This window comes from Heliangelus exortis, chromosome 19 (genome assembly GCF_036169615.1).
Source record: "Heliangelus exortis chromosome 19, bHelExo1.hap1, whole genome shotgun sequence".
Taxonomy (NCBI): Eukaryota; Metazoa; Chordata; class Aves; order Apodiformes; family Trochilidae; genus Heliangelus; species Heliangelus exortis.
Window position 1 is genome coordinate 11,767,071 of NC_092440.1, and position 18,186 is coordinate 11,785,256.

The 18,186-nt window shown below is 39.1% G+C and overlaps 2 protein-coding genes across 6 annotated transcripts in view; one reads left to right on the forward strand and one right to left on the reverse strand.

Annotated features, from left to right (window-relative positions):
- Nucleotides 1-750: 750 nt before the first annotated feature.
- RSRC2 (arginine and serine rich coiled-coil 2) lies at nucleotides 751-14,800 on the reverse strand. Of its 4 annotated transcripts, XM_071762876.1 has the most exons (11): nucleotides 14,637-14,754; nucleotides 11,584-11,740; nucleotides 10,944-10,987; nucleotides 9,964-10,041; nucleotides 8,177-8,389; nucleotides 7,084-7,227; nucleotides 3,351-3,473; nucleotides 3,176-3,255; nucleotides 2,433-2,665; nucleotides 1,940-2,029; nucleotides 751-1,409 (listed from the first exon to the last, which is right to left on the reverse strand). In XM_071762876.1, the coding sequence occupies exons 4-11, from the start codon at nucleotides 9,969-9,971 to the stop codon at nucleotides 1,230-1,232; spliced, it is 1,071 nt and encodes a 356-aa protein (XP_071618977.1). In that variant the 5' UTR covers nucleotides 9,972-10,041; nucleotides 10,944-10,987; nucleotides 11,584-11,740; nucleotides 14,637-14,754; the 3' UTR covers nucleotides 751-1,229. The 4 variants fall into 4 exon arrangements, with proteins under 4 accessions (XP_071618977.1, XP_071618974.1, XP_071618975.1 ...); XM_071762873.1 differs by lacking the exon at nucleotides 9,964-10,041 and having other exon boundaries at nucleotides 8,177-8,367; nucleotides 14,637-14,800; XM_071762874.1 differs by lacking the exon at nucleotides 9,964-10,041 and having other exon boundaries at nucleotides 2,433-2,662; nucleotides 8,177-8,367; nucleotides 14,637-14,773.
- A 115-nt stretch (nucleotides 14,801-14,915) lies between these two features.
- Nucleotides 14,916-18,186, forward strand: part of KNTC1 (kinetochore associated 1) — a 33,190-nt gene continuing 29,919 nt past the window's right edge. Inside the window, exons 1-8 of one of the 2 annotated variants that reach the window (XM_071762863.1) lie at nucleotides 14,916-15,007; nucleotides 15,344-15,481; nucleotides 15,579-15,699; nucleotides 16,097-16,212; nucleotides 16,544-16,616; nucleotides 17,155-17,232; nucleotides 17,729-17,763; nucleotides 17,983-18,093. In XM_071762863.1, the coding sequence (XP_071618964.1) occupies nucleotides 15,350-15,481; nucleotides 15,579-15,699; nucleotides 16,097-16,212; nucleotides 16,544-16,616; nucleotides 17,155-17,232; nucleotides 17,729-17,763; nucleotides 17,983-18,093 (666 nt within the window). In that variant the 5' untranslated portion in view covers nucleotides 14,916-15,007; nucleotides 15,344-15,349. Of the gene's footprint in view, nucleotides 15,008-15,322; nucleotides 15,482-15,578; nucleotides 15,700-16,096; nucleotides 16,213-16,543; nucleotides 16,617-17,154; nucleotides 17,233-17,728; nucleotides 17,764-17,982; nucleotides 18,094-18,186 lie in introns of those variants that run through there. The other variant, XR_011729626.1, reaches the window with a different exon arrangement.

Consider the following 18,186-nt stretch of genomic DNA (forward strand, 5'->3'; position numbering starts at 1 on the left):
CCGCCGAGGGGGCAAAGGGCAGAAGGAGCCGCCGCTCGCAGCGGGAAGCGCCGGGCGGGCGGGCCCTGGTCCCGCTGCGGAGCCAAGGGACCACAACTCCCAGCATGCAACGGCAGCAGCTCGCCATGGCTGCACCCAGCGCCCTGGCGCTGTGCCTACTGGGAGTTGTAGTCTGCCCCCTGCGGGAGGGAGCGGCGCAGGGCATGCCGGGAGCTGTAGTTCTCTGGAGGGCAAGCGCAGGCAAAATGGGAGGCGGGAGGGAATCCCCTGCCCCATTGCTCCTTTTGGGTTTTGCTCGCTCGGGGTGCAGAAAAATTGTGCAGCAGCACAGGGTGTAGGACAGGATTATTTTTAAAATAGGGCCTAATTCCAAACTCCACTCTGCCTGGAGAGGAGTCCTGCTCCTGATCAGGCACAGCCTCATGTGCTGATACTATCGCTTACAAGGAGTTAACACGCTTTTTGGTACTTTTAAATACTGAAGTATTAGAAAACTAAGTTCCAACATCCTTTCTCACCAGTGGTTTGGTGAGACCCTTTCTCCCTTTCTTGCCACTACAATTTGTGCTCAGCATGCCTCACCCTGAGCTGAGCTCCACACTCCAAGTCTCCTTGTTTCAGGTAAATCCCACTTCAAAATACACAAAATAAAGCAAACGCTGTATTTTTGACTTCCCCACTTTTCCTGAGATCTCCCACCTATTTTCCTTAGGGTTTGGCCCAAAAGACAACTTAATTAACATAAAGACCTTAGAGAAAAAATGTCTTTATTATTAACCAGATTTTTTGCACTGGATTATGTGCCTATTGGCCCAGACCGCTAAATAACATCTACACAATGTTTCTTTCATGTTTCAAGAATTGAAAATAACTGTACAAGGTTAAAGTACAAAAGTACACAAGACAGTGGACACGAAATATCCATGTATGAGTTCATCCCATCTGCTGCTTGGTTTGAAAAGTAGAATTTTAACTAAAAAATACTGTCCTTCTATAGCTCTGTCAAGTTTAATGGAAGTGGGTATAACCTGATTACAACACTAACACCAGTATCACTTATCTGATATTTACAAAAAAAAAAAAAGTATTTTTCAATAAATTAAAGTCAATGCAACACCCATGCAAGCTAGAATGCTAGCTTTTTGGTGAACAAGGACCCAACATTTGAACAAGAACCTTCCATAGTCCCAAACTTTAAAACGGTTTTGTTTTGTTTTTTTTTTTTCTTTTCAAACTGCATCCATTCCTCGCATTGAAGATGTAAAACCCAATCCCATTCCTCTTTGTGTATGAGTCTGTGATCTTGCCATTTCATACTGTGCATCTAGATTTCTGAAAACCTCTTCCTGTTGTTTCAGTGTTTTGTAACTCTCTTCATCAACTGAACTACAGCCAGCTTCATCCTCACTCTAGAAACCAGACAGAAGAAAACAAACATTAGCTGGGTGGGGATGAAGTGGTGTTTTCATCTACTACAAATATTTTTTGCTTTTTCATATTGAAAAGCTAGAATTCAAGCATTTGGTTTTACTGCTAGAACATTCTAGAGCAGCTTTCCTCTCACTGTCAAGAAACAGGTAGAGGCTTTTAACCAGGTCCTTTTCTTAACCCTTTCAAATGTTTCCAATTAACTTACTCAAAGTAATCCTGTTTACACCAGGAACACTGGTTCACATTACCACCATTGTTAAGAGATCACAAGTTGCTTTGTAAAACAAAAACATAATGAAATTCTTCAAATTCAGAATTTGAACTAAAGTCAGATTTATATACTGCTTGTGAATTTTAATGAGAAATAAGTTCTTAACTACATCAGGTAGTTTCAGGCTAACTTAACATCTTTACTGTTTAAGGTACACTTTATGAAAATGAAAAAAATGAAAAAAAGAAACCACTATCTACAATTAATAAACTTAATTACACATTCAGAACTCTTTACCTTAATGCCCATCAGTTTTCTGAATTTGACATTTTGGTCCTTGTTTCCAAAATTCAATTTTTCCCATATTTCTGCAGACTGTGATTTATCCTGTAGAAGTTAAAAAAAAGATGTGTCAGCCTTTTAGGTAAGTTTCTGTTAATAACACAGCACAGTAGCAAGACAAAATGTGGTATGAGAAGTGAGACCACTGTGTAGCACGAGCAGTTGGAAATAAAACATTTCTGTCACATCTGACACTCCTGATGCATCCTCACAGGAATTTTTTGGAAGGGGTCTTCCAGGGGCTTGTGCCACAATCATGGTATTTGAAGGTTTAGTTATCCTAGTCCTTTCACTCCTAAAATTTTACCCTTGGGCTGCTGTTAATAGGGAAAGATCATTATGAAACCAGGTATGAAATTAATTTCACTGGAAATAATGTGAATAAGCATTTTTGAACACAACAGGTTTCCAAAAAAAGTTCTATGGAAGTAAAAAAGCACAACATTACCCCTTCCTTTTTGCCTTGCCAAAGCATCTTCCGTTTTTTCTCTTGCTCAGCAAATTTCATTGGGTTCACTGCTGCTGGGTTGTAATAGCTCGGGACAGCTATTCCAGTCTCTGCAAGTGCTTTTGCTTGTAGTGCTGCCATTTGAGCTGCCATTGCTATCTGAGGAGTTACTTGTGTTCCCGATGCCAGAAGAGCAGCAACATTAATAACAGAACCTCCAGTGGCTGCAGCTGCTGAAGGAAGACAACTTCCCATCAGAAAAGAAGCCCAGATAACCCCCCAAAAGCTCCCTGAACAAACAAACAATTCCCAAACAATCCCCTTTGTCAGAAGGAAAACGTTCCAATAGTAAATACAAAATAAATGTTATTTATTTTAAAAGTGAAAACTAATGTTATTTGTTTAAAAGTGAAACTAATGTGCCTCGTGCCTCTAAACACACAAGCTGGAAATGGTTTTTAAACTCTTGATTAATGAGGCATAAAAGAAAGCCCAATGACCATCACAAAATCATCTGCCAGCCATAAGAAATCCTGATTATTTCTCTTGGGTTTTTATGTTTGTGACATATTTGGAAGCATGTCCTAGGTTCTGTATGTGGCTCATATACAGACCAAATTAACAATTTCAAAGACAGGCAACAAGTCCCTGTGTTGAACAGGATCATAACAGGCAGCACTGAAGCCTGCACTATCTCCCACTCATGCTATTACTTAGGAATTTATATAATGCCCAGGTACTACCTGCAGCCATTTCCTGTTGCTTCTGTTTTTCAACCATTTCTTTCTCTCTCTGTTCTTGCAGTTTCTTTGCTCTTTCCAGTCTGTAAATGCACAAGAATAAAAACACTTAGACATGCAAAATCAAGAGCAGCAGCTTATTTGTATCAGGTATCATTAAATCAGAACAATTTCTGACCTTCTGGCTAGTGCTTCCTGTGCATCCATAGCTGTGTTTCTTCCTCGAAAAGGTGGAGGACTGGGGCTCCGGCTGTGACTCCTGCTGAACCTCCTGGGCTTTTCAATTCTTTTCTTTCTCTCCCTGCAACCAAATTTAACAGATGCTAAAACAAGGAAGCTAAATACACACCTTGACATTCCACAAAGTCTTTGATTACAAGTCTGAACTACTTAATTTGGAGAGTTCATCAGAGCAGCTTTCGGAGGTTACTCTGGAACAAAGTAACATTCATACCTGCCTTATAACAAGACAGAGCTAAAACTGAATGTTTCTAACTGCAAAAAAAGTAACACTATGTTGCTCCAGGTATTTGTTTACCCTCTTAGTGTTTATAAAGATCAACTCCAGAGATTAATTCTAAAATCTGCCAAGAAAAATCATCATGTACCTTGCTGAAGTCAATTACAAGGAAACTGTACAAATGGACTGAGGTACAAGAATGCTTTAAAACCATGAAAGCCCAAGCAGCACTCCATGTTCAAAGTGAGCTTTCTGAAGAGGCACAGCATAAAAACTGGAGTAGTACCCAGGGAAATGACTGAATCTGTCCCCTCTGTACACCCTTCACTAGATGTGCTGTCAACAACTTCAAGGGAGGCTATCAAGCTAACGTGACTCCTCTTGGCTCTGCTCTTGAGAAGGACAGCACTGTGCAGAGAACCACAAAACATGCATAATCTTGAGCCTGACAATCTGAAAAGAACCCAGATAAAACACATTTTTAGGTGAAACACCAAAATATTCAGTTCCACGCTCCTTTAGTTACCCTCTCCTCACCCCTCCCTCCAGGTTTTTCTTATAGCATCTGTATCTAGGCCCATCTAAGCAACAGCTGCTCAAAATACACACATGAACTACTAATAGCACTATTTCTCCTTGCCATGATCATTACAGTACCAGAGATAAGGGTTTATCCCTCTTTAAGCCTCTCATCTTTAGACAAAGAAGTCACAGACAATGGAAGTGTCCAAGAAAACTTAAATCACAGGAGATATCACTCATCTTTCCCAGATTTGCCACCAACAGAAAGCTGGGATGCACAAAGGTGTTTCTGCAATTTTAAACTTAAATCCTATTATCAACCATCTGAGGTAACAGCTAACTTGACAACAGCCACTTTAAATGGCATCCAGATAATCTGTTTCTTCCCTTTGTACCACGGGCAGTATCTGTCCTCTTGAAATGCAGGCTGAAGGCAGAACAAGATCCCTGTTTACATGACAGATCTGGTAGAATGCACAAGAGGTCAGACTTATCTTTTCATAGAAGATGACAAGATGCAGATTCAGGCTCTGGGGAGTGTCAGATCTGCATTCCTAAGATGTAATGCATGTTTCAAAGATACCCTCATTTTTCCTGTGCTATTGTAGTTTGGTCTTGTCTTTGGTCTGATGCTTTATTGCACAGGTAAACACCAAGGAAATAAACATTTGCATTTTGGTATTTAGGTACTTCCTTCTGAAACAAGCAGATGGTGTCATGTTTTCCACTCAGCATTTCATCAGAGCAATGCCACAAAAACTGCCAGGAGGGTCTAAACACTCACAGAACAAAAAAGGAGTTCAAACACTAGTGGAGAGAGATCACTTGGAAACATGAGCTTGAGATTATACAAAGAACCATCAAAAGAAGTTCAAGCCCCACGATTTCCAAAGGCTTCTGTCACAGCCTGTGAACTGCAATAACCAATATTGCTTTTCATTAATGAGGGAATTTCACAGTTGACTTTTAACAGAGTAGGTTTTCCACATCATGTTTATCTGGCTTGTGAAGAATTTTCCTTGAGGCTGGCCCTATAAACTCTCTTTCCAAAGGCTTCACCCGAGCACAGAGCTTGAATAAGTGTTTTAACTACAATTAAAATACTTGCATCTCACTTATTTTCCTTCTCTAGGACTTGTGAAACAAAAATCAGTACTTAAAAGAACCCCTGCAGAATGCCAATGGCTATCCAACAAGATATATTTCCAGCTGAAGAAATTCCTAAGCTATGACTACCCCTTCCTTTTTTTCCCCACGTGTGTTGTTCAGGTAATTTGAATTCCACTGCAGAAGCAAAAAACTGTTCTAGAATGTGAAGTTTTCACAAAATCATTAAATACAAAATATTCAGTGACTTTTAGAAACAGTAAGTGCATATCATTCATAATAACTGAAATTAACAGGGACCTGAAGCCTTACACTTCATGCTGAAGGCAACTTGAATACCATTAAGTGCAAGTAACATATATATCAATTAAAGACCCCAGCTCTACTCACCCCAGCTGAAAGTTTGGTAGAAAGTGCATGCCAAAATAAAAACTGACACAAACCATGTACTTGAACTAGTTCTTCAGAAAGACAAGTCTTCTTAAGAGTTTCACAAGTGATGCTGTAGCATTACATGAGTGTGCTAGATTCTTAAGTCTCCAAGGATCCAGCGAACTGTTGAGCAGTCATAACCAACTTCTATACCCTTTAAATATGCAATTTAAAATACTCTAGTGAAAATACTGCTAAATCAACAGGAACACTGGCAACGCTTTCTTGGGAGCTCTGAAGAGACACCAATTTGCATTTAAACTGCTTGTTTTACTTTAAACAAGGGAAAAAACACAACTGTAGTAGTCATTAAGTCGTATTTCATTTTACTCATTCAGAAAATCCTACAGGGCACTAAGAATGCAAAAGGTGACACACAAAGAATCAGAACTACACCAAAATACTGAATGATTCATGAGTACTGGGACACGTTAACTTCCATCAAGTGATGGGAACCTTAACACTAGCATATTCTGTCAACAGACCTAAAATGATCCACTATGAATATCCACTAGAATAACCCACAACTGGTGTTTCAATCTGTGCTACTAGAATTTAAGACAGAAATGGAAGGACCCAAGATAGGCAGAAAAATTGTAAGTGATAAATAATCTCATGAAGAACTTGAGAAAAGGGAGTTGGTAACCACTAACACAAATTAGAACATTCAGACCAGAAACAGTCTGGTACAAAATTCACCTTAATACTACACTGTCAGTTCACAGACACCTTTTTAAAAGAATTTTGTAGAGCTGATCAGGATTAACTTCTGACCAGTGCATCTGCTCCCACAGGCAGTGATTTCCAGTTAAACTGCCCTCTTACAAGATATACACAAACAAAAAAACAAAATAAATAAATAAAAATAATAATTAAAGTATGCTTAGTCAACCACACTACTCTTGATACAACTAACCCTCTTGTGTTTGATACTTTTTCTTCAGTTTTTCCCACTTAAATATCTTCTAAACATCTTATTCAAAATAGCAAATTCAACTGTGACATAAGAAGCAAAAAAACCCCTTGAACTGTGGAAATTACTGCTCAAAATATTATTTACTTTCCTTCTTTCTCATTCAAGTTCTAACAGTGGTTTTAGAAGACACCCACAAAATAGTTTAACATTTCTGATTGCTAACATGAATTCATGCTGTGAAAAGCTGGTAACAAAGAGACACTTAAGCTGTCTTGGAAAATGTTTCTCTAAGTGTATACAAACCACTCAGTCCTTAGCCCTTCACCTTAACTATTTCAATACAGCAAAGCCAAACAGGTTAAGTTACACTGAACAGGTGTTAAGGAGCAAACCCTTCATTCTCCTATGTTTCAGCCCACCACAGAAAGCTCAGCCAACCACCATCACTAAGTGCATATGGGAGTTAACACTTACCTGCTTCTACTCCTCGTTCTGCTTTTACTCCTACTTCTGTGTCTGTGCCTCGATCTTGATCTCGAACGAGACCTCACGCGGCGTTTCCTCTCCCTGCTGCGAGATCGGGATTTTTTCCTATCGCGACTTCTGCTCCGATGGCGTCTGAAACACACATCCCAAATCCTCACATATATTCTCATGTTTAACCTCAGCTTCTACTCAAGGACCTACACACAGGTTTGTCACCACCACAGGGTAAAACACATCACACTGCAAACTACAAAGGGAGGTGATGTCTGGAACAGTTGAAATTGTAAAAGTTAGGAGATGAAATGAGAAAGGAAGCAAACACTGCCCCAGCCACAAGAGACCCGTGAGCTGGGCAGTTTACATAAACAGTTACACTGATCAATAGAGATATTTTTAGTTGTTCATTAAAGTGAACAACACCAGGCCAAACTAATCTGACACAGAAGTCTTAAATTCAAGGCCACAAACTCTCCTCCTCATGGTATTGCACTACATTTGGGAAGAGATGCCCAAGTTTCACCCTGTGAGTCCCACAGGCCCTCAGCTACCATTACCTGAAGCTCTTCCCTGCCATCATGCTTGCTACAGATCCCTCAGCTGTGAGATCTATTTTGAAGTTCTTCTGGCAGCAACCTGCTTGTCCCCAGTGATTCTCCTACTGTGAAGTCAGGTGGCCTACTGTGCAAGAAGGCTCAGACACCCTTGCCTCTGGGTAAGCTCTTCATTTAGGAGGTAAAAAGCTATGACATTGCTAAAGTGTATTTTCTTTCCTGTCACTGACAACAGGGAACATTTAATACACTGTTTATAGATTTTCCATCCTCTGTACACTATTTATAAACATCACATTGATCACCTACACAAAGCCTTAAGGAGTATTTCGTACTTTCCTCAGAACTGATGTGAAAAGAAACCAACAAGCAGCAGCAAAGGCACTATCCAATGCAAACTGAAACATGCAATATAAATTTATGCTTTGGTTACATTAGATCAGTAACAGAATTCAGCTGTCCTTCAGAAATTTACACAAATGCTGCTTTCACACATGCACTTAGAAAAATAATCACGTGAAACAACCTACCTTTCACGAGACCTGGATCTTGAGTGACTCCTCCCTCTCGATGATTTTCTCTCCTTGCGTTTATGTCTATCCTCACCATTTTCAGATGAATTTAGGCTTTCTCTTCCCTTGTCAGAAGAATGTTCTTTGTCGTTGTGGTCTTCAGATTTGTGCTTCTTGGAGGACTTCTCTTTGGATTCATGTCTTCTTGCCTGTTTTAAGAAGAAGTTGGTTCTTTCAGGAAAATAGTGCAACAAAGAGAGTTAGTATGGGTATCAGAAGATAAAAAATGATAAGTTGTGATGCAACATTAGTAACCTTAGGAGTGTGACTCAATCATGAGTGATGGCTGTTTTACCTAATGCCACCAACTACCCAAACTTGCAAATGCACACTATAATATTACCCCTTTTCCCTCCTCCCCACTGTCAAAAGTATTTCTAATGCATCCAGTAAGGTATCTTTACAGTGTTTTCATACAAGAGTTCACAGCATTGTAAGAAAAACAACTTTTATCTCAGTTACTGTGTCCATACACAGTAAGTACCTATGCTTCAGGACCTGACAATTTATGAATATGCATATACTTGCATTCATAGTATTTACTGTTTACCTAAGCCTACCATGTTGGAAGTTACTAAAATCTAAACATAGTTGAAGACATTCTACTTTTATAAGTACACCAATTTCCTGTTCATCACTAGATAATTTGTAGAGACCTCTAAAATCAGTAACTCACTACTTTGCTTTTTAAAAAACATTGGAAGTTACATGGTTGACATTACATTTTTAGTGTTTAAAGCTCATGTGCATCACTCTGAGACCTCCCCACAGTAGTTTTAAAGATATGCTCCTCCACTATACTGCAATTTCTTCCTGCAGTGCCTCTTACAAAAAAGATTCCTTTTTATAGCTGCAATGCCAAAAATACTTAGCAAGGTCAGCCTGATTTTTGCCAGTATTTTCCTTAGGGATTAAGTCATGACATCGACACCTTCCCTTAATATATTCAGTTTATTTTGAAATCTTTTCTAGCACAAAAGCATAGCCCTACTTAAGACTTAGGTTTAAATCATGTTTTGTTTCAACTCACAATATAAGCATGATACATTTATTTTGCACTAAACCTCCATTCTTCAGAGGTTGTTTTTGCTTATCTAAATATGTTGACTACTCAAAAAAAATCTTTCCTATAACCGTAACTCTCTCCTAAAAGAAACAAGTTTGGAGAAGATGCTATAGTTAGCTGACACCCACTTATCCAAGCCTAACTCCTTATTAATATATGTCCATTTCTAAATATGTTTTATTTTAGTTCTTCAAGTACACAGTAATATATTTTTCCTGCTTTCACATACAGTTTGACTCCTTGAATAATCAGTTGTTACATAAAAACACATCTGAAGTTTGAGTTGCTTCCTAAAGGTGAATTTTAAGAGATGTATTTACCTAGGTAGTTATTCTTTTACACTTTTTTAAAAAAATTACTGATATTCAGTATTTAATCTATAGACAAAGAGCTTCATCTTGAAAATGACTGAAAACAGTAAATCTACCATGGACATTATTCCTTATCTGTTCACCCAGTGAAACTTAGAAGCCTCTAAATAAATTGTGTAAGATTAGATCCAACAGCACAGTAAAACACTAAGCATCATTTTAAGCAAGGCCTTTTTTAACATCAGAAATATTTTTATTTTTAAAATCACATCTTCCAGTCACACACTTAGTAATAAACCACCATTATATCCCATAACGGATTTAAGATATTTTTAAGGGAAATAGGAGTTTGAATGACTAATAGTTACCTTATCATGAAGTAGGCTTATAATTTTGCTATCTGAGTCTGCAGCGTCTTCAGTTCAGTCTCTTCGCGCATTAGCACGCTGAGTATGATTTATTATAGAAATGTTATCATGTGAGCTAAACAATATATTCAATTTCACAAAAACTCTCCTAGATTATTTTTCCTCTCTTTTTTTTTTTTTTTTAAACAGAGCTTCCATTGGAATGGGAGAAGGAGAAGTTCCTGACCCAGGTTAAAAGTTAAAGATTCCCTCATCTGACCCAGCCTGCTATTGCCTCTCATGGCTCGAGCTCCTTTGTGATTATTTTGATTCTCCTGGTTTCCTTATTTTACCTCTTCTCTCTGGTGTGTAAGACAGTTATTTTTAAGGTATTACTAATGCTGTCTCTTCCCAATCCTCACTCTGTATATAAACACAGATACACTTTAAAACAAGAGACAGCCTTTGAAATTTTTGCTGCTTCTGTCATGCTTCCAGCTGACTCTGCTTGTTTGTCAAGCTATGACAGTCTTTACAATTAAAGGATGCAATAAACAGAGCTCAGTCAGGTGGGGAATACTTTCAATACACATAAGTAGATGAGTATGTAGCACTGAAAATCTTTAACATTGGCCAGAAATAAAGCCACCCAAGGCTCTCAGTTACTGGAAGCTCTGTGAAACTCATCAAGAACACCATTCTACTTCTCCATATGAATTCTCTCTTCTGGCTGTTTCCACAGAAAAAAAAAAAAAAAAAGGAATTTAAGTTACTAGTTTCTGAAAGCATTTTTCTATTAAACTATTACCTTGTCAACATGATGGCTGCAATCATGCTTCACTATGAAAGGATCTCCATATATCCATTTTTAAGTTTAAAGTTTCCAATTTCTTGTACTTACCATAAAGTCATCTATACAGGTTTATACATATGTGCATTACTACAAGATGCTTTTTAAGATGTATTGTACAATTACCTAAACACTACAAAGTGTTAATTACCTCTTTGCTTCTGCTCCGGCTTCTGTGTTTTCTTCCTTCAGCATCTGGAGAAGAAAACATCTATATTTATTTACCAAGTTAAGTCAGCTGGCTATAATCTTTCTAGTTTCTTCCAGTAATTCCATCCCCCAAAGTCAAGAATAGAGACTTGGACAACAAACAGCACTGTTCAAATATCTACTGCCAAAAGCAAACTCTAGCTGCTATTCCCAGTTCTTTGTCTGCATTTATTCGAGCTCTGGCAGTGAGAAAGAAGCCTGTGTCATGCTCCACTCATTCTTCAGCCAGGTAACATTATATTTGACATAACCAGGGAAAAGTATCCCAGGCTAAGAGTCCCTATTTTAAACAAACCCAGAATAGTATGGTCTTTATTTTGACCTGTCATCCCCTTCCACCCCACATCTCCTGAACACTGAATAAGACCCTTTTCTTTTGCACTTCCACCATTAAGACTGAAGAGTTCCAATATAACACATTTAAGATACAAATGAAAAAATCAGGAGCTTTTTTTCCAATACTAACATGTTATTAGAGCTACCTTTCTATATTTTTTTCCTAAGCAACTTTGAAGGTATTTCAGTTCTGCAAGCATACACCAGAACACTACTAAGTAACTCTGCTTACATCAAGCCCATACCTGACTTCCGTCGTCTTTCCCTCGACCGTGAGCGCGATCTTGAATAATGATGCTTTGATGTTCTGGGAGAACTGGAAGCATCTGACTGTTCCTTTTTCTTCTCTCTTTCTGGAGAGGACTTTTCTGGGGCTACTCCATCTCGTTCTGTATCACTACCCTACACATGAAAACAGAATGCTTAAAACCCAAAAACTCAGGACTGAGAACAAAAACTAGTTATTATTTCCTTTGAACACACATTCAAAATCATCTTCTGTAGAGACAATCTTGTGCATTGCCACCTCACTGTTAGACAACTGCTTTATAAACTTGCAGGATAACTGCACAGATTGTTTTTTCAAGACTTTAAAGAATACATAATATTAAAGAATATATAATAACACTTTGCTCTCCCATTAGACACACACTTTTTCTGTGTGCTTTTGAGAGAATCAGTAAGCCTAAACTAATCACCTCACAAGTTAGGGTATTACTGAGGCACAGCACAAAATCCCCACTGTATTTTGAAGTAGAGCATGAACTCTGAAGAGAAAGGAAATGAGGTGTATGTATTGGTGTTATCTAAATTTTAAATAAAGAAAAAAACCCCAAAACCTATCTCTATGCAAAAACAGGTATTTGCATGAGGGTATATACAGGCTGCATCTCACTGCCCCACTAACTTCTGTATAATATGTTCCTCAGGTAACAAAACCAACAATGTTCCCTCCATCCCTTCTAAACCCTGACCTAGGATTAAATCCAGAAACTAATCTTGTGTGAAGCATTCAAGACTGTCTTGTGATTCAGTGCTGAGAGATGTAAATGTGTCCAACCAGTGTACAATGCAATTAAAGAAACTGAATGGAAAATGTGCACATGGAAAAGGTGAGGGTGTTTTATTAATGCCTTCACAGAATCACAGGTCTCTCTCATTCTGATGTCAATGGCAGTTATTATCAAAGCTTGACCATCATGTGGCTGCACAAGACTCCACTAAGGACAAAATTTGGCCTAGAAAAGCAATTAATTAAGATAAAATAGTGTAGCAGAAGACCTGAACTTTCACAGCTTTCTACAAACTGCAGTTTAATTTGCAAACTGAACAAGACACTCAAAAACCTTTCAAATGCTGATTTAGATACATTATTTTGAAAGCAAAGCAGCTAGTTGCTTCAGTCTCTTTTGTAAACCACAACAGATATTACAGATTGTCATTAATATATTGGGCATTAATTAATGGTACGTTTTTGTTCATAACGGGTAAATCTCTGGGTTTATATTTCAGCTGCTACTGTTTAGTCTGCCCAATTCTTTATTAATCTGCATCTGTACAAGGATACAGCCACAGTCAAACCTTGAAGACAGATAAGCAGCTGTTCACTCCTCCATTCCCGTGGTGTACTGATATCTAGTTAAAAACACACCAGCACAGGGACAACAGTGACTGCTTGAGACTGCATCTGCAGCAGAGATTAATTACAGCCTCATTGACAATTCTGAATACTCTCAGTAGACCACCCACAATCCTGAAAACTTCAGGACATTAGATAAACAGTAAGAAGTGCCTCCCCTCTTTGTGAGTTTAGCCATCCCAATCCTCAGAATTCCACATCTCTTTATTATCTGCTTATTTACACTTCCCCCTCTTCCACTCAGTCCCCTCCTTCCTCATCTAAGGTTTCCAAAAGACTCAGCTGGAAGAAATTAAGGAATTTTAAGATTTCTAGAAATTTACATTTCTTGAGTTCAAGTTTCTTGAGGAGGATAAAGAAAACACTAGATAACAGTTAATATAACTTTTTTTTATTATAGTATGCAGATGAAAATGAGCCCAGTGCCACTTTTTCCAAGGCTACCAGCCTCATTATTTATACACACTGCTGCTCATTAATGTCCTTGTGTGCTGCACCTAAGAGAAATGTCTTAACTCTATAAAAAAGCACAGACAAAAAGGGGCTGACAGACTTCAGTGAGACAATTCTCAGTTCTTACAAATACTTGGGGACTGGCCACAGACTCAGGGTTTCACTGAACAAGTCCCTCACCTACTACTTCAGAGTAATCTAAAAGATAATACCTACACTCCAGATGCAAAAGTACAAGTTCACAACTTTTCAAGTCTTATTACAGAAAGTTTCTTATTCTTAACTGATTAAGTTATATGAGCAGAAAAACCATCATAAAAAAATAACTTAATTTTCTCCAGAATTTGCGTTCCTCAACTGGTCAAACTTTCAATACAAGAACTTAAAATACCAGATTAAACACCACTTTGAAGATTTTTCTCTCTTTAGAGTCTGGTTTGCTTATCTTTGTTTTGCTTTACTCACGGCTCTTTATTAACTTTTGAAAAAAAGTAACCACTTCGGGTTTGATAGCTACTTTCCTTAGGACTTCTAATCAATTACAGGACAAACGCCTCTACATGATGTTGGGCCACACAAATGTTAAGGTAATAAAGCTACACTCTTACGCCGTGAGTTATCGTAAAGGATTACGGTAACTACAGCAAAGGCGTTCCCTATCGATATTAACCATAAAAACAGGCGAATGGAGGTAAATAATTAATCAAGGAACACGACACTGAAAATTGTATGCCTGTGACGAAACACGAAGAAAAGTAAGAGAACAGGAAACGCTAAATGAACGAAAACTGAGTATGGGCCCGTCGCAAAATCTCTCCTCTTCCTCCTCCCCCAGGGAACCTGCGCCTCTCAGGCCTTCTGAGCAACGCCCGCTCCCACAGCCACAACACATCTGCCCCCAGGCCAGGAAAAGACCGAGCCTGGGTCATAATCCTTCTTCACCTCTCATCAACCCCAGAGACATGAAACAGAAACTTCTGGAAACGCAGAGAGGAGCACTGACTGAAACGCGGCCACCCCCCCCCTCCGAGGCCCATCATGGCGCCGGCAGCCCAAGGAGCGGCGGGCGCCATTTTGTCTCTCCGCGCACACTGCTCCCCGACCCAGCCCTCCCCATCTCACACGCTCTTCCCTCCCGCCCCGCCGCGGCTCCACTTTTCCCAAACCGCTCCTTTCCCAAAACCTCAGCCGGAGGACACCACTCACCGCCATGACCGAGCGCCGGGGACACCCGCTCCCTCTCAACAACTCCTCACGAAGCGGCTCCCTCAGCAGCCGCCGCCGTTGCGCTCGCGAACCGAGGCGCCACGCCCCGCCCTCCCTCTCCCTCCCTCCAGGCACCCGGATGTTACCGTGGGGCGGGGCGGGGGGGGAGAGCGGGCGGGGAGGCGCGGTGGATGCTGGGAGGAGGGACGGGAATGAGGTGGTATCTTAGCAACCGGGGCCGTTCGCCTTTCGAGGAGGTTTGGTCCCAACTGCCGTCCGTAGCGGCAGCCTCGGCTCCCGCCAATTTGAAAGCCCTGAGGGATCGCGGCCGCCGAGTGGCACCGGGGCCGCGGTGAGGGGACGGGGTGAGGGTCGCGATCCTGGTCCCGGTGGGCAGGGGTGTCTGCTGAGTGGCGGGGAGGGATGTCTAGCACTGAATTTCAGTCAGCCTCGGGCGCGGAACCCCTCCTCGCCGAGCTGCGCACAGGCGGGCCCGCAGGGCGCCTCAGGTGGGAGCTGCGCTGCTCCGCGACTCAACTTTATCTTTTCTAAACACGCAGTTTGCTTTCAGGAGGTTTGTTGTACAATCCTTCCTCCCAGAGGCAGAATCACGACAGAATAATAAAATCGGTACTTCTTGTGCGGTCGTATAACTTTTTAAAGCCTTCTCTGACGTACATCGCGTGTTCCTTAAGTGTTCATCGCAGGTAAAGATGTGGAATGACATCGAGCTCCTCACAAACGATGACACAGGGAGCGACCAACTCCCTGTAGGTTTAGGACACGAATGTGGGACTGCCCTGTACCAGGTGGACACATTACTGCAAATCACATCTTCAGAAAAGGTAGAATTCACCCAAGCTACGGTTTTTCATCTAAATTATTACCAAAGCTTCTCTGTCATGTTCCGGATATTACCTCTAAAACCCTTTTTCCTTTCAGGTCTCTGTTAATCCGCAGCTGTATGCATGCAGCTCCAGGGGTGGCAGCATTATTGCTGTTGACAGATCGGTGGCACTTCTTGACAGCACCGGGCACACTCTTCAGCTGCACGTTCAGTTTGGTAAATTCATTCCTCTGGAACTCCACTGGAAGTTAAAGCTCACTTTTAAAATACATTTTTAAAATCTGTATAGAAAACTATAGCGATTATTTTCCATATGTAGCTAAACTGTAAAAGGAAAAGTAGTAAAAAGGGATTGCTGATTCTGTATGGTTCTGATTGCTAAATATTTCTGTCCAATTTAATTAGCACACTTTCCAACTTTCATTGAAAAAGGAATATTGGATTCCAGTACCACCCCCTGTATGCCCCTTTCTGTCCTTTATTTAATCAAAACAAATAACTTTGAAGAAATCTGGAACTCTGTACTGTCCAAGTCCTGTGCTTCAAATATGAATGTTTTTCAGTTTAAAAAAAAATAAACTAATATTTGACATTTTGCCATGGAACTTTTCAGATACTAATGTGGATGTAGTTGGAGTGTGCCAGGAAAAACAATTCCTTGTGGTTGGTGAGAGAAGTGGCAATTTCCATCTTATTCACATACCATCCAAACAAACCTTGATAACTAAGGTACAGTAATTTTTCTATTCTAATTTTGCAGAAAACATTTTATTCACATGATTTATTGAGTTGGGGTTTTTTTCTTTGAAATACAAAAATATAGACATTCTTGTATTTTTAACACATCATTTAGTTTTAAGAAACAAGTTAAAATGGCACTTTTGTTCCCATAAGTTATGAATAAGCAATATACATTTTGGAATTGAATTTATAAACAAGAACCAGTTCTTCATGAAAGGAAAATGTTTCAGGTTTCAACTATTGCTCAGTATTTCTAGTATTATTTTTTAATTAAATGCAGAATAATCATCAGAAAGTCTTTACGTTAATTCTATTTTAGATTTTGAGTGAAAAATCTTCAAGTGAAAGGACTTACTTAAGTCTCTTTATTGAAAAAGATAATGCAGATTCAGGTAAGATTTTGATTTTTTTGTTTTCCCCTCTTGTCTCAACTTTTGTTATTTAATACATTGCAGGAAAACAGACTACAAAATAAATAACCAAATGCAGCTTTACTTTGTACTGTACTCATTAAATGCACTTTTCTTTTGCTTCCCTTTAAAGGTATTTTGCTATAATTATTTTATGAATGTCATAGAAAACAGCAAACATTAAGAACTGAATTCTTCTGTTTTAGGACTGTGCTAACCATTAAAATCATCAAAAATGAAGGATTCCTTTTCTCTCCTGTCAGACTTTAGATTCTAATAATTCCTTTTCTGTAATCTTCCATTCTTGCTGCCACAATATAATGTATTTAAATGTAGTTTTACCATGAAAACAGGATTTGCAGCCTGAGGGATGCATACATAAATCATAATTTCAAACAAAACTCTTAAGATGTAGAAACTTAGACTACTTGTTGAAGGATTTTTTTTTTTTTTTTCTATTTTAGTATAATCTGATCTATTGCTCAGATCATTTATTTCTTTGAATGGGATTTTTTTTTAGGTGTTTATCATATGTTCATTCTCACAAGCAATGGATTCTTCTGCATTATGTGTCTGCCTCTTGCTAAAACTCAGGAAGGTAGGAAGATCTACAAACCTCTTGAGATTTCCATTTGACCAGGAGGAGCTGTGTGAAAATAGCTTTTCCATGCATCTTTTAATGGGATTATGGTATTAAACTGGGATTTTATATGCAGTATTTTTTTAAAGGGAAACAGATACACAACTAGGTCTGTAATAAAATTAGTTTTGTATTCTTCCAGTATTTCCTTCAATTTATGGTTCTCTGAGTCACTGCTTTAGGTGGAATACTGAATACTATGGAAAAAGGACTTTAAGCCATAATCAGTCTTGACTGCTCTGAAGAATATTGGGAACAATTTGAATTCTTAGTGCTGTACAACTATTAGTTAATTTTCTGTAGCTCAATACTGTGATCAGTAGAAACAGGCACTGTCTGAAGTCCTGGCTAAAGTGTTTTTCAGAAGTCAGAACTATCCTCTATGATGTTTAGTGACTTTTTTTTTCAATTTTGAAAAGTTTAACTAACACTGTTTTTTTTTTTTAATTTGTAGCACTTGACAAGATGGATGTGGTTACTGCAAAGAAAGTAAGAAACACCTGCTCATTTGTACCAGATTATACACAAAGTTTGTAACAAAATGTTCTGTGCATTTGGTTGACTATTCACCAGTTTGCCCCTACAACTCATAAGTGTGGATATTACTTTTTCTGTACATAGAGAAATGAGCAGTTTTACTCAGTGATTGTATAAACAACTTTTTTTTTTCCCTTTTGTTTGCTTTCCCTTCATCTTCCACCCCACAAGTTACAAGGACAGATAAAGACAGCTTTCATTTCCACAGAAGAGTATCACAGCCTTGGCTGTCAGAATTTTGTGATCAGTAACTCAGAGAACAAGATCCATTTGATAATTGGGGTAAGTGCTAAGAAGGTGTTTGGAACTCTGGTGGCCTTTTGGATCTGCAACAAAATGTTTCTCCAGCTCAGTGAAAAAGAAGATAATAACTTT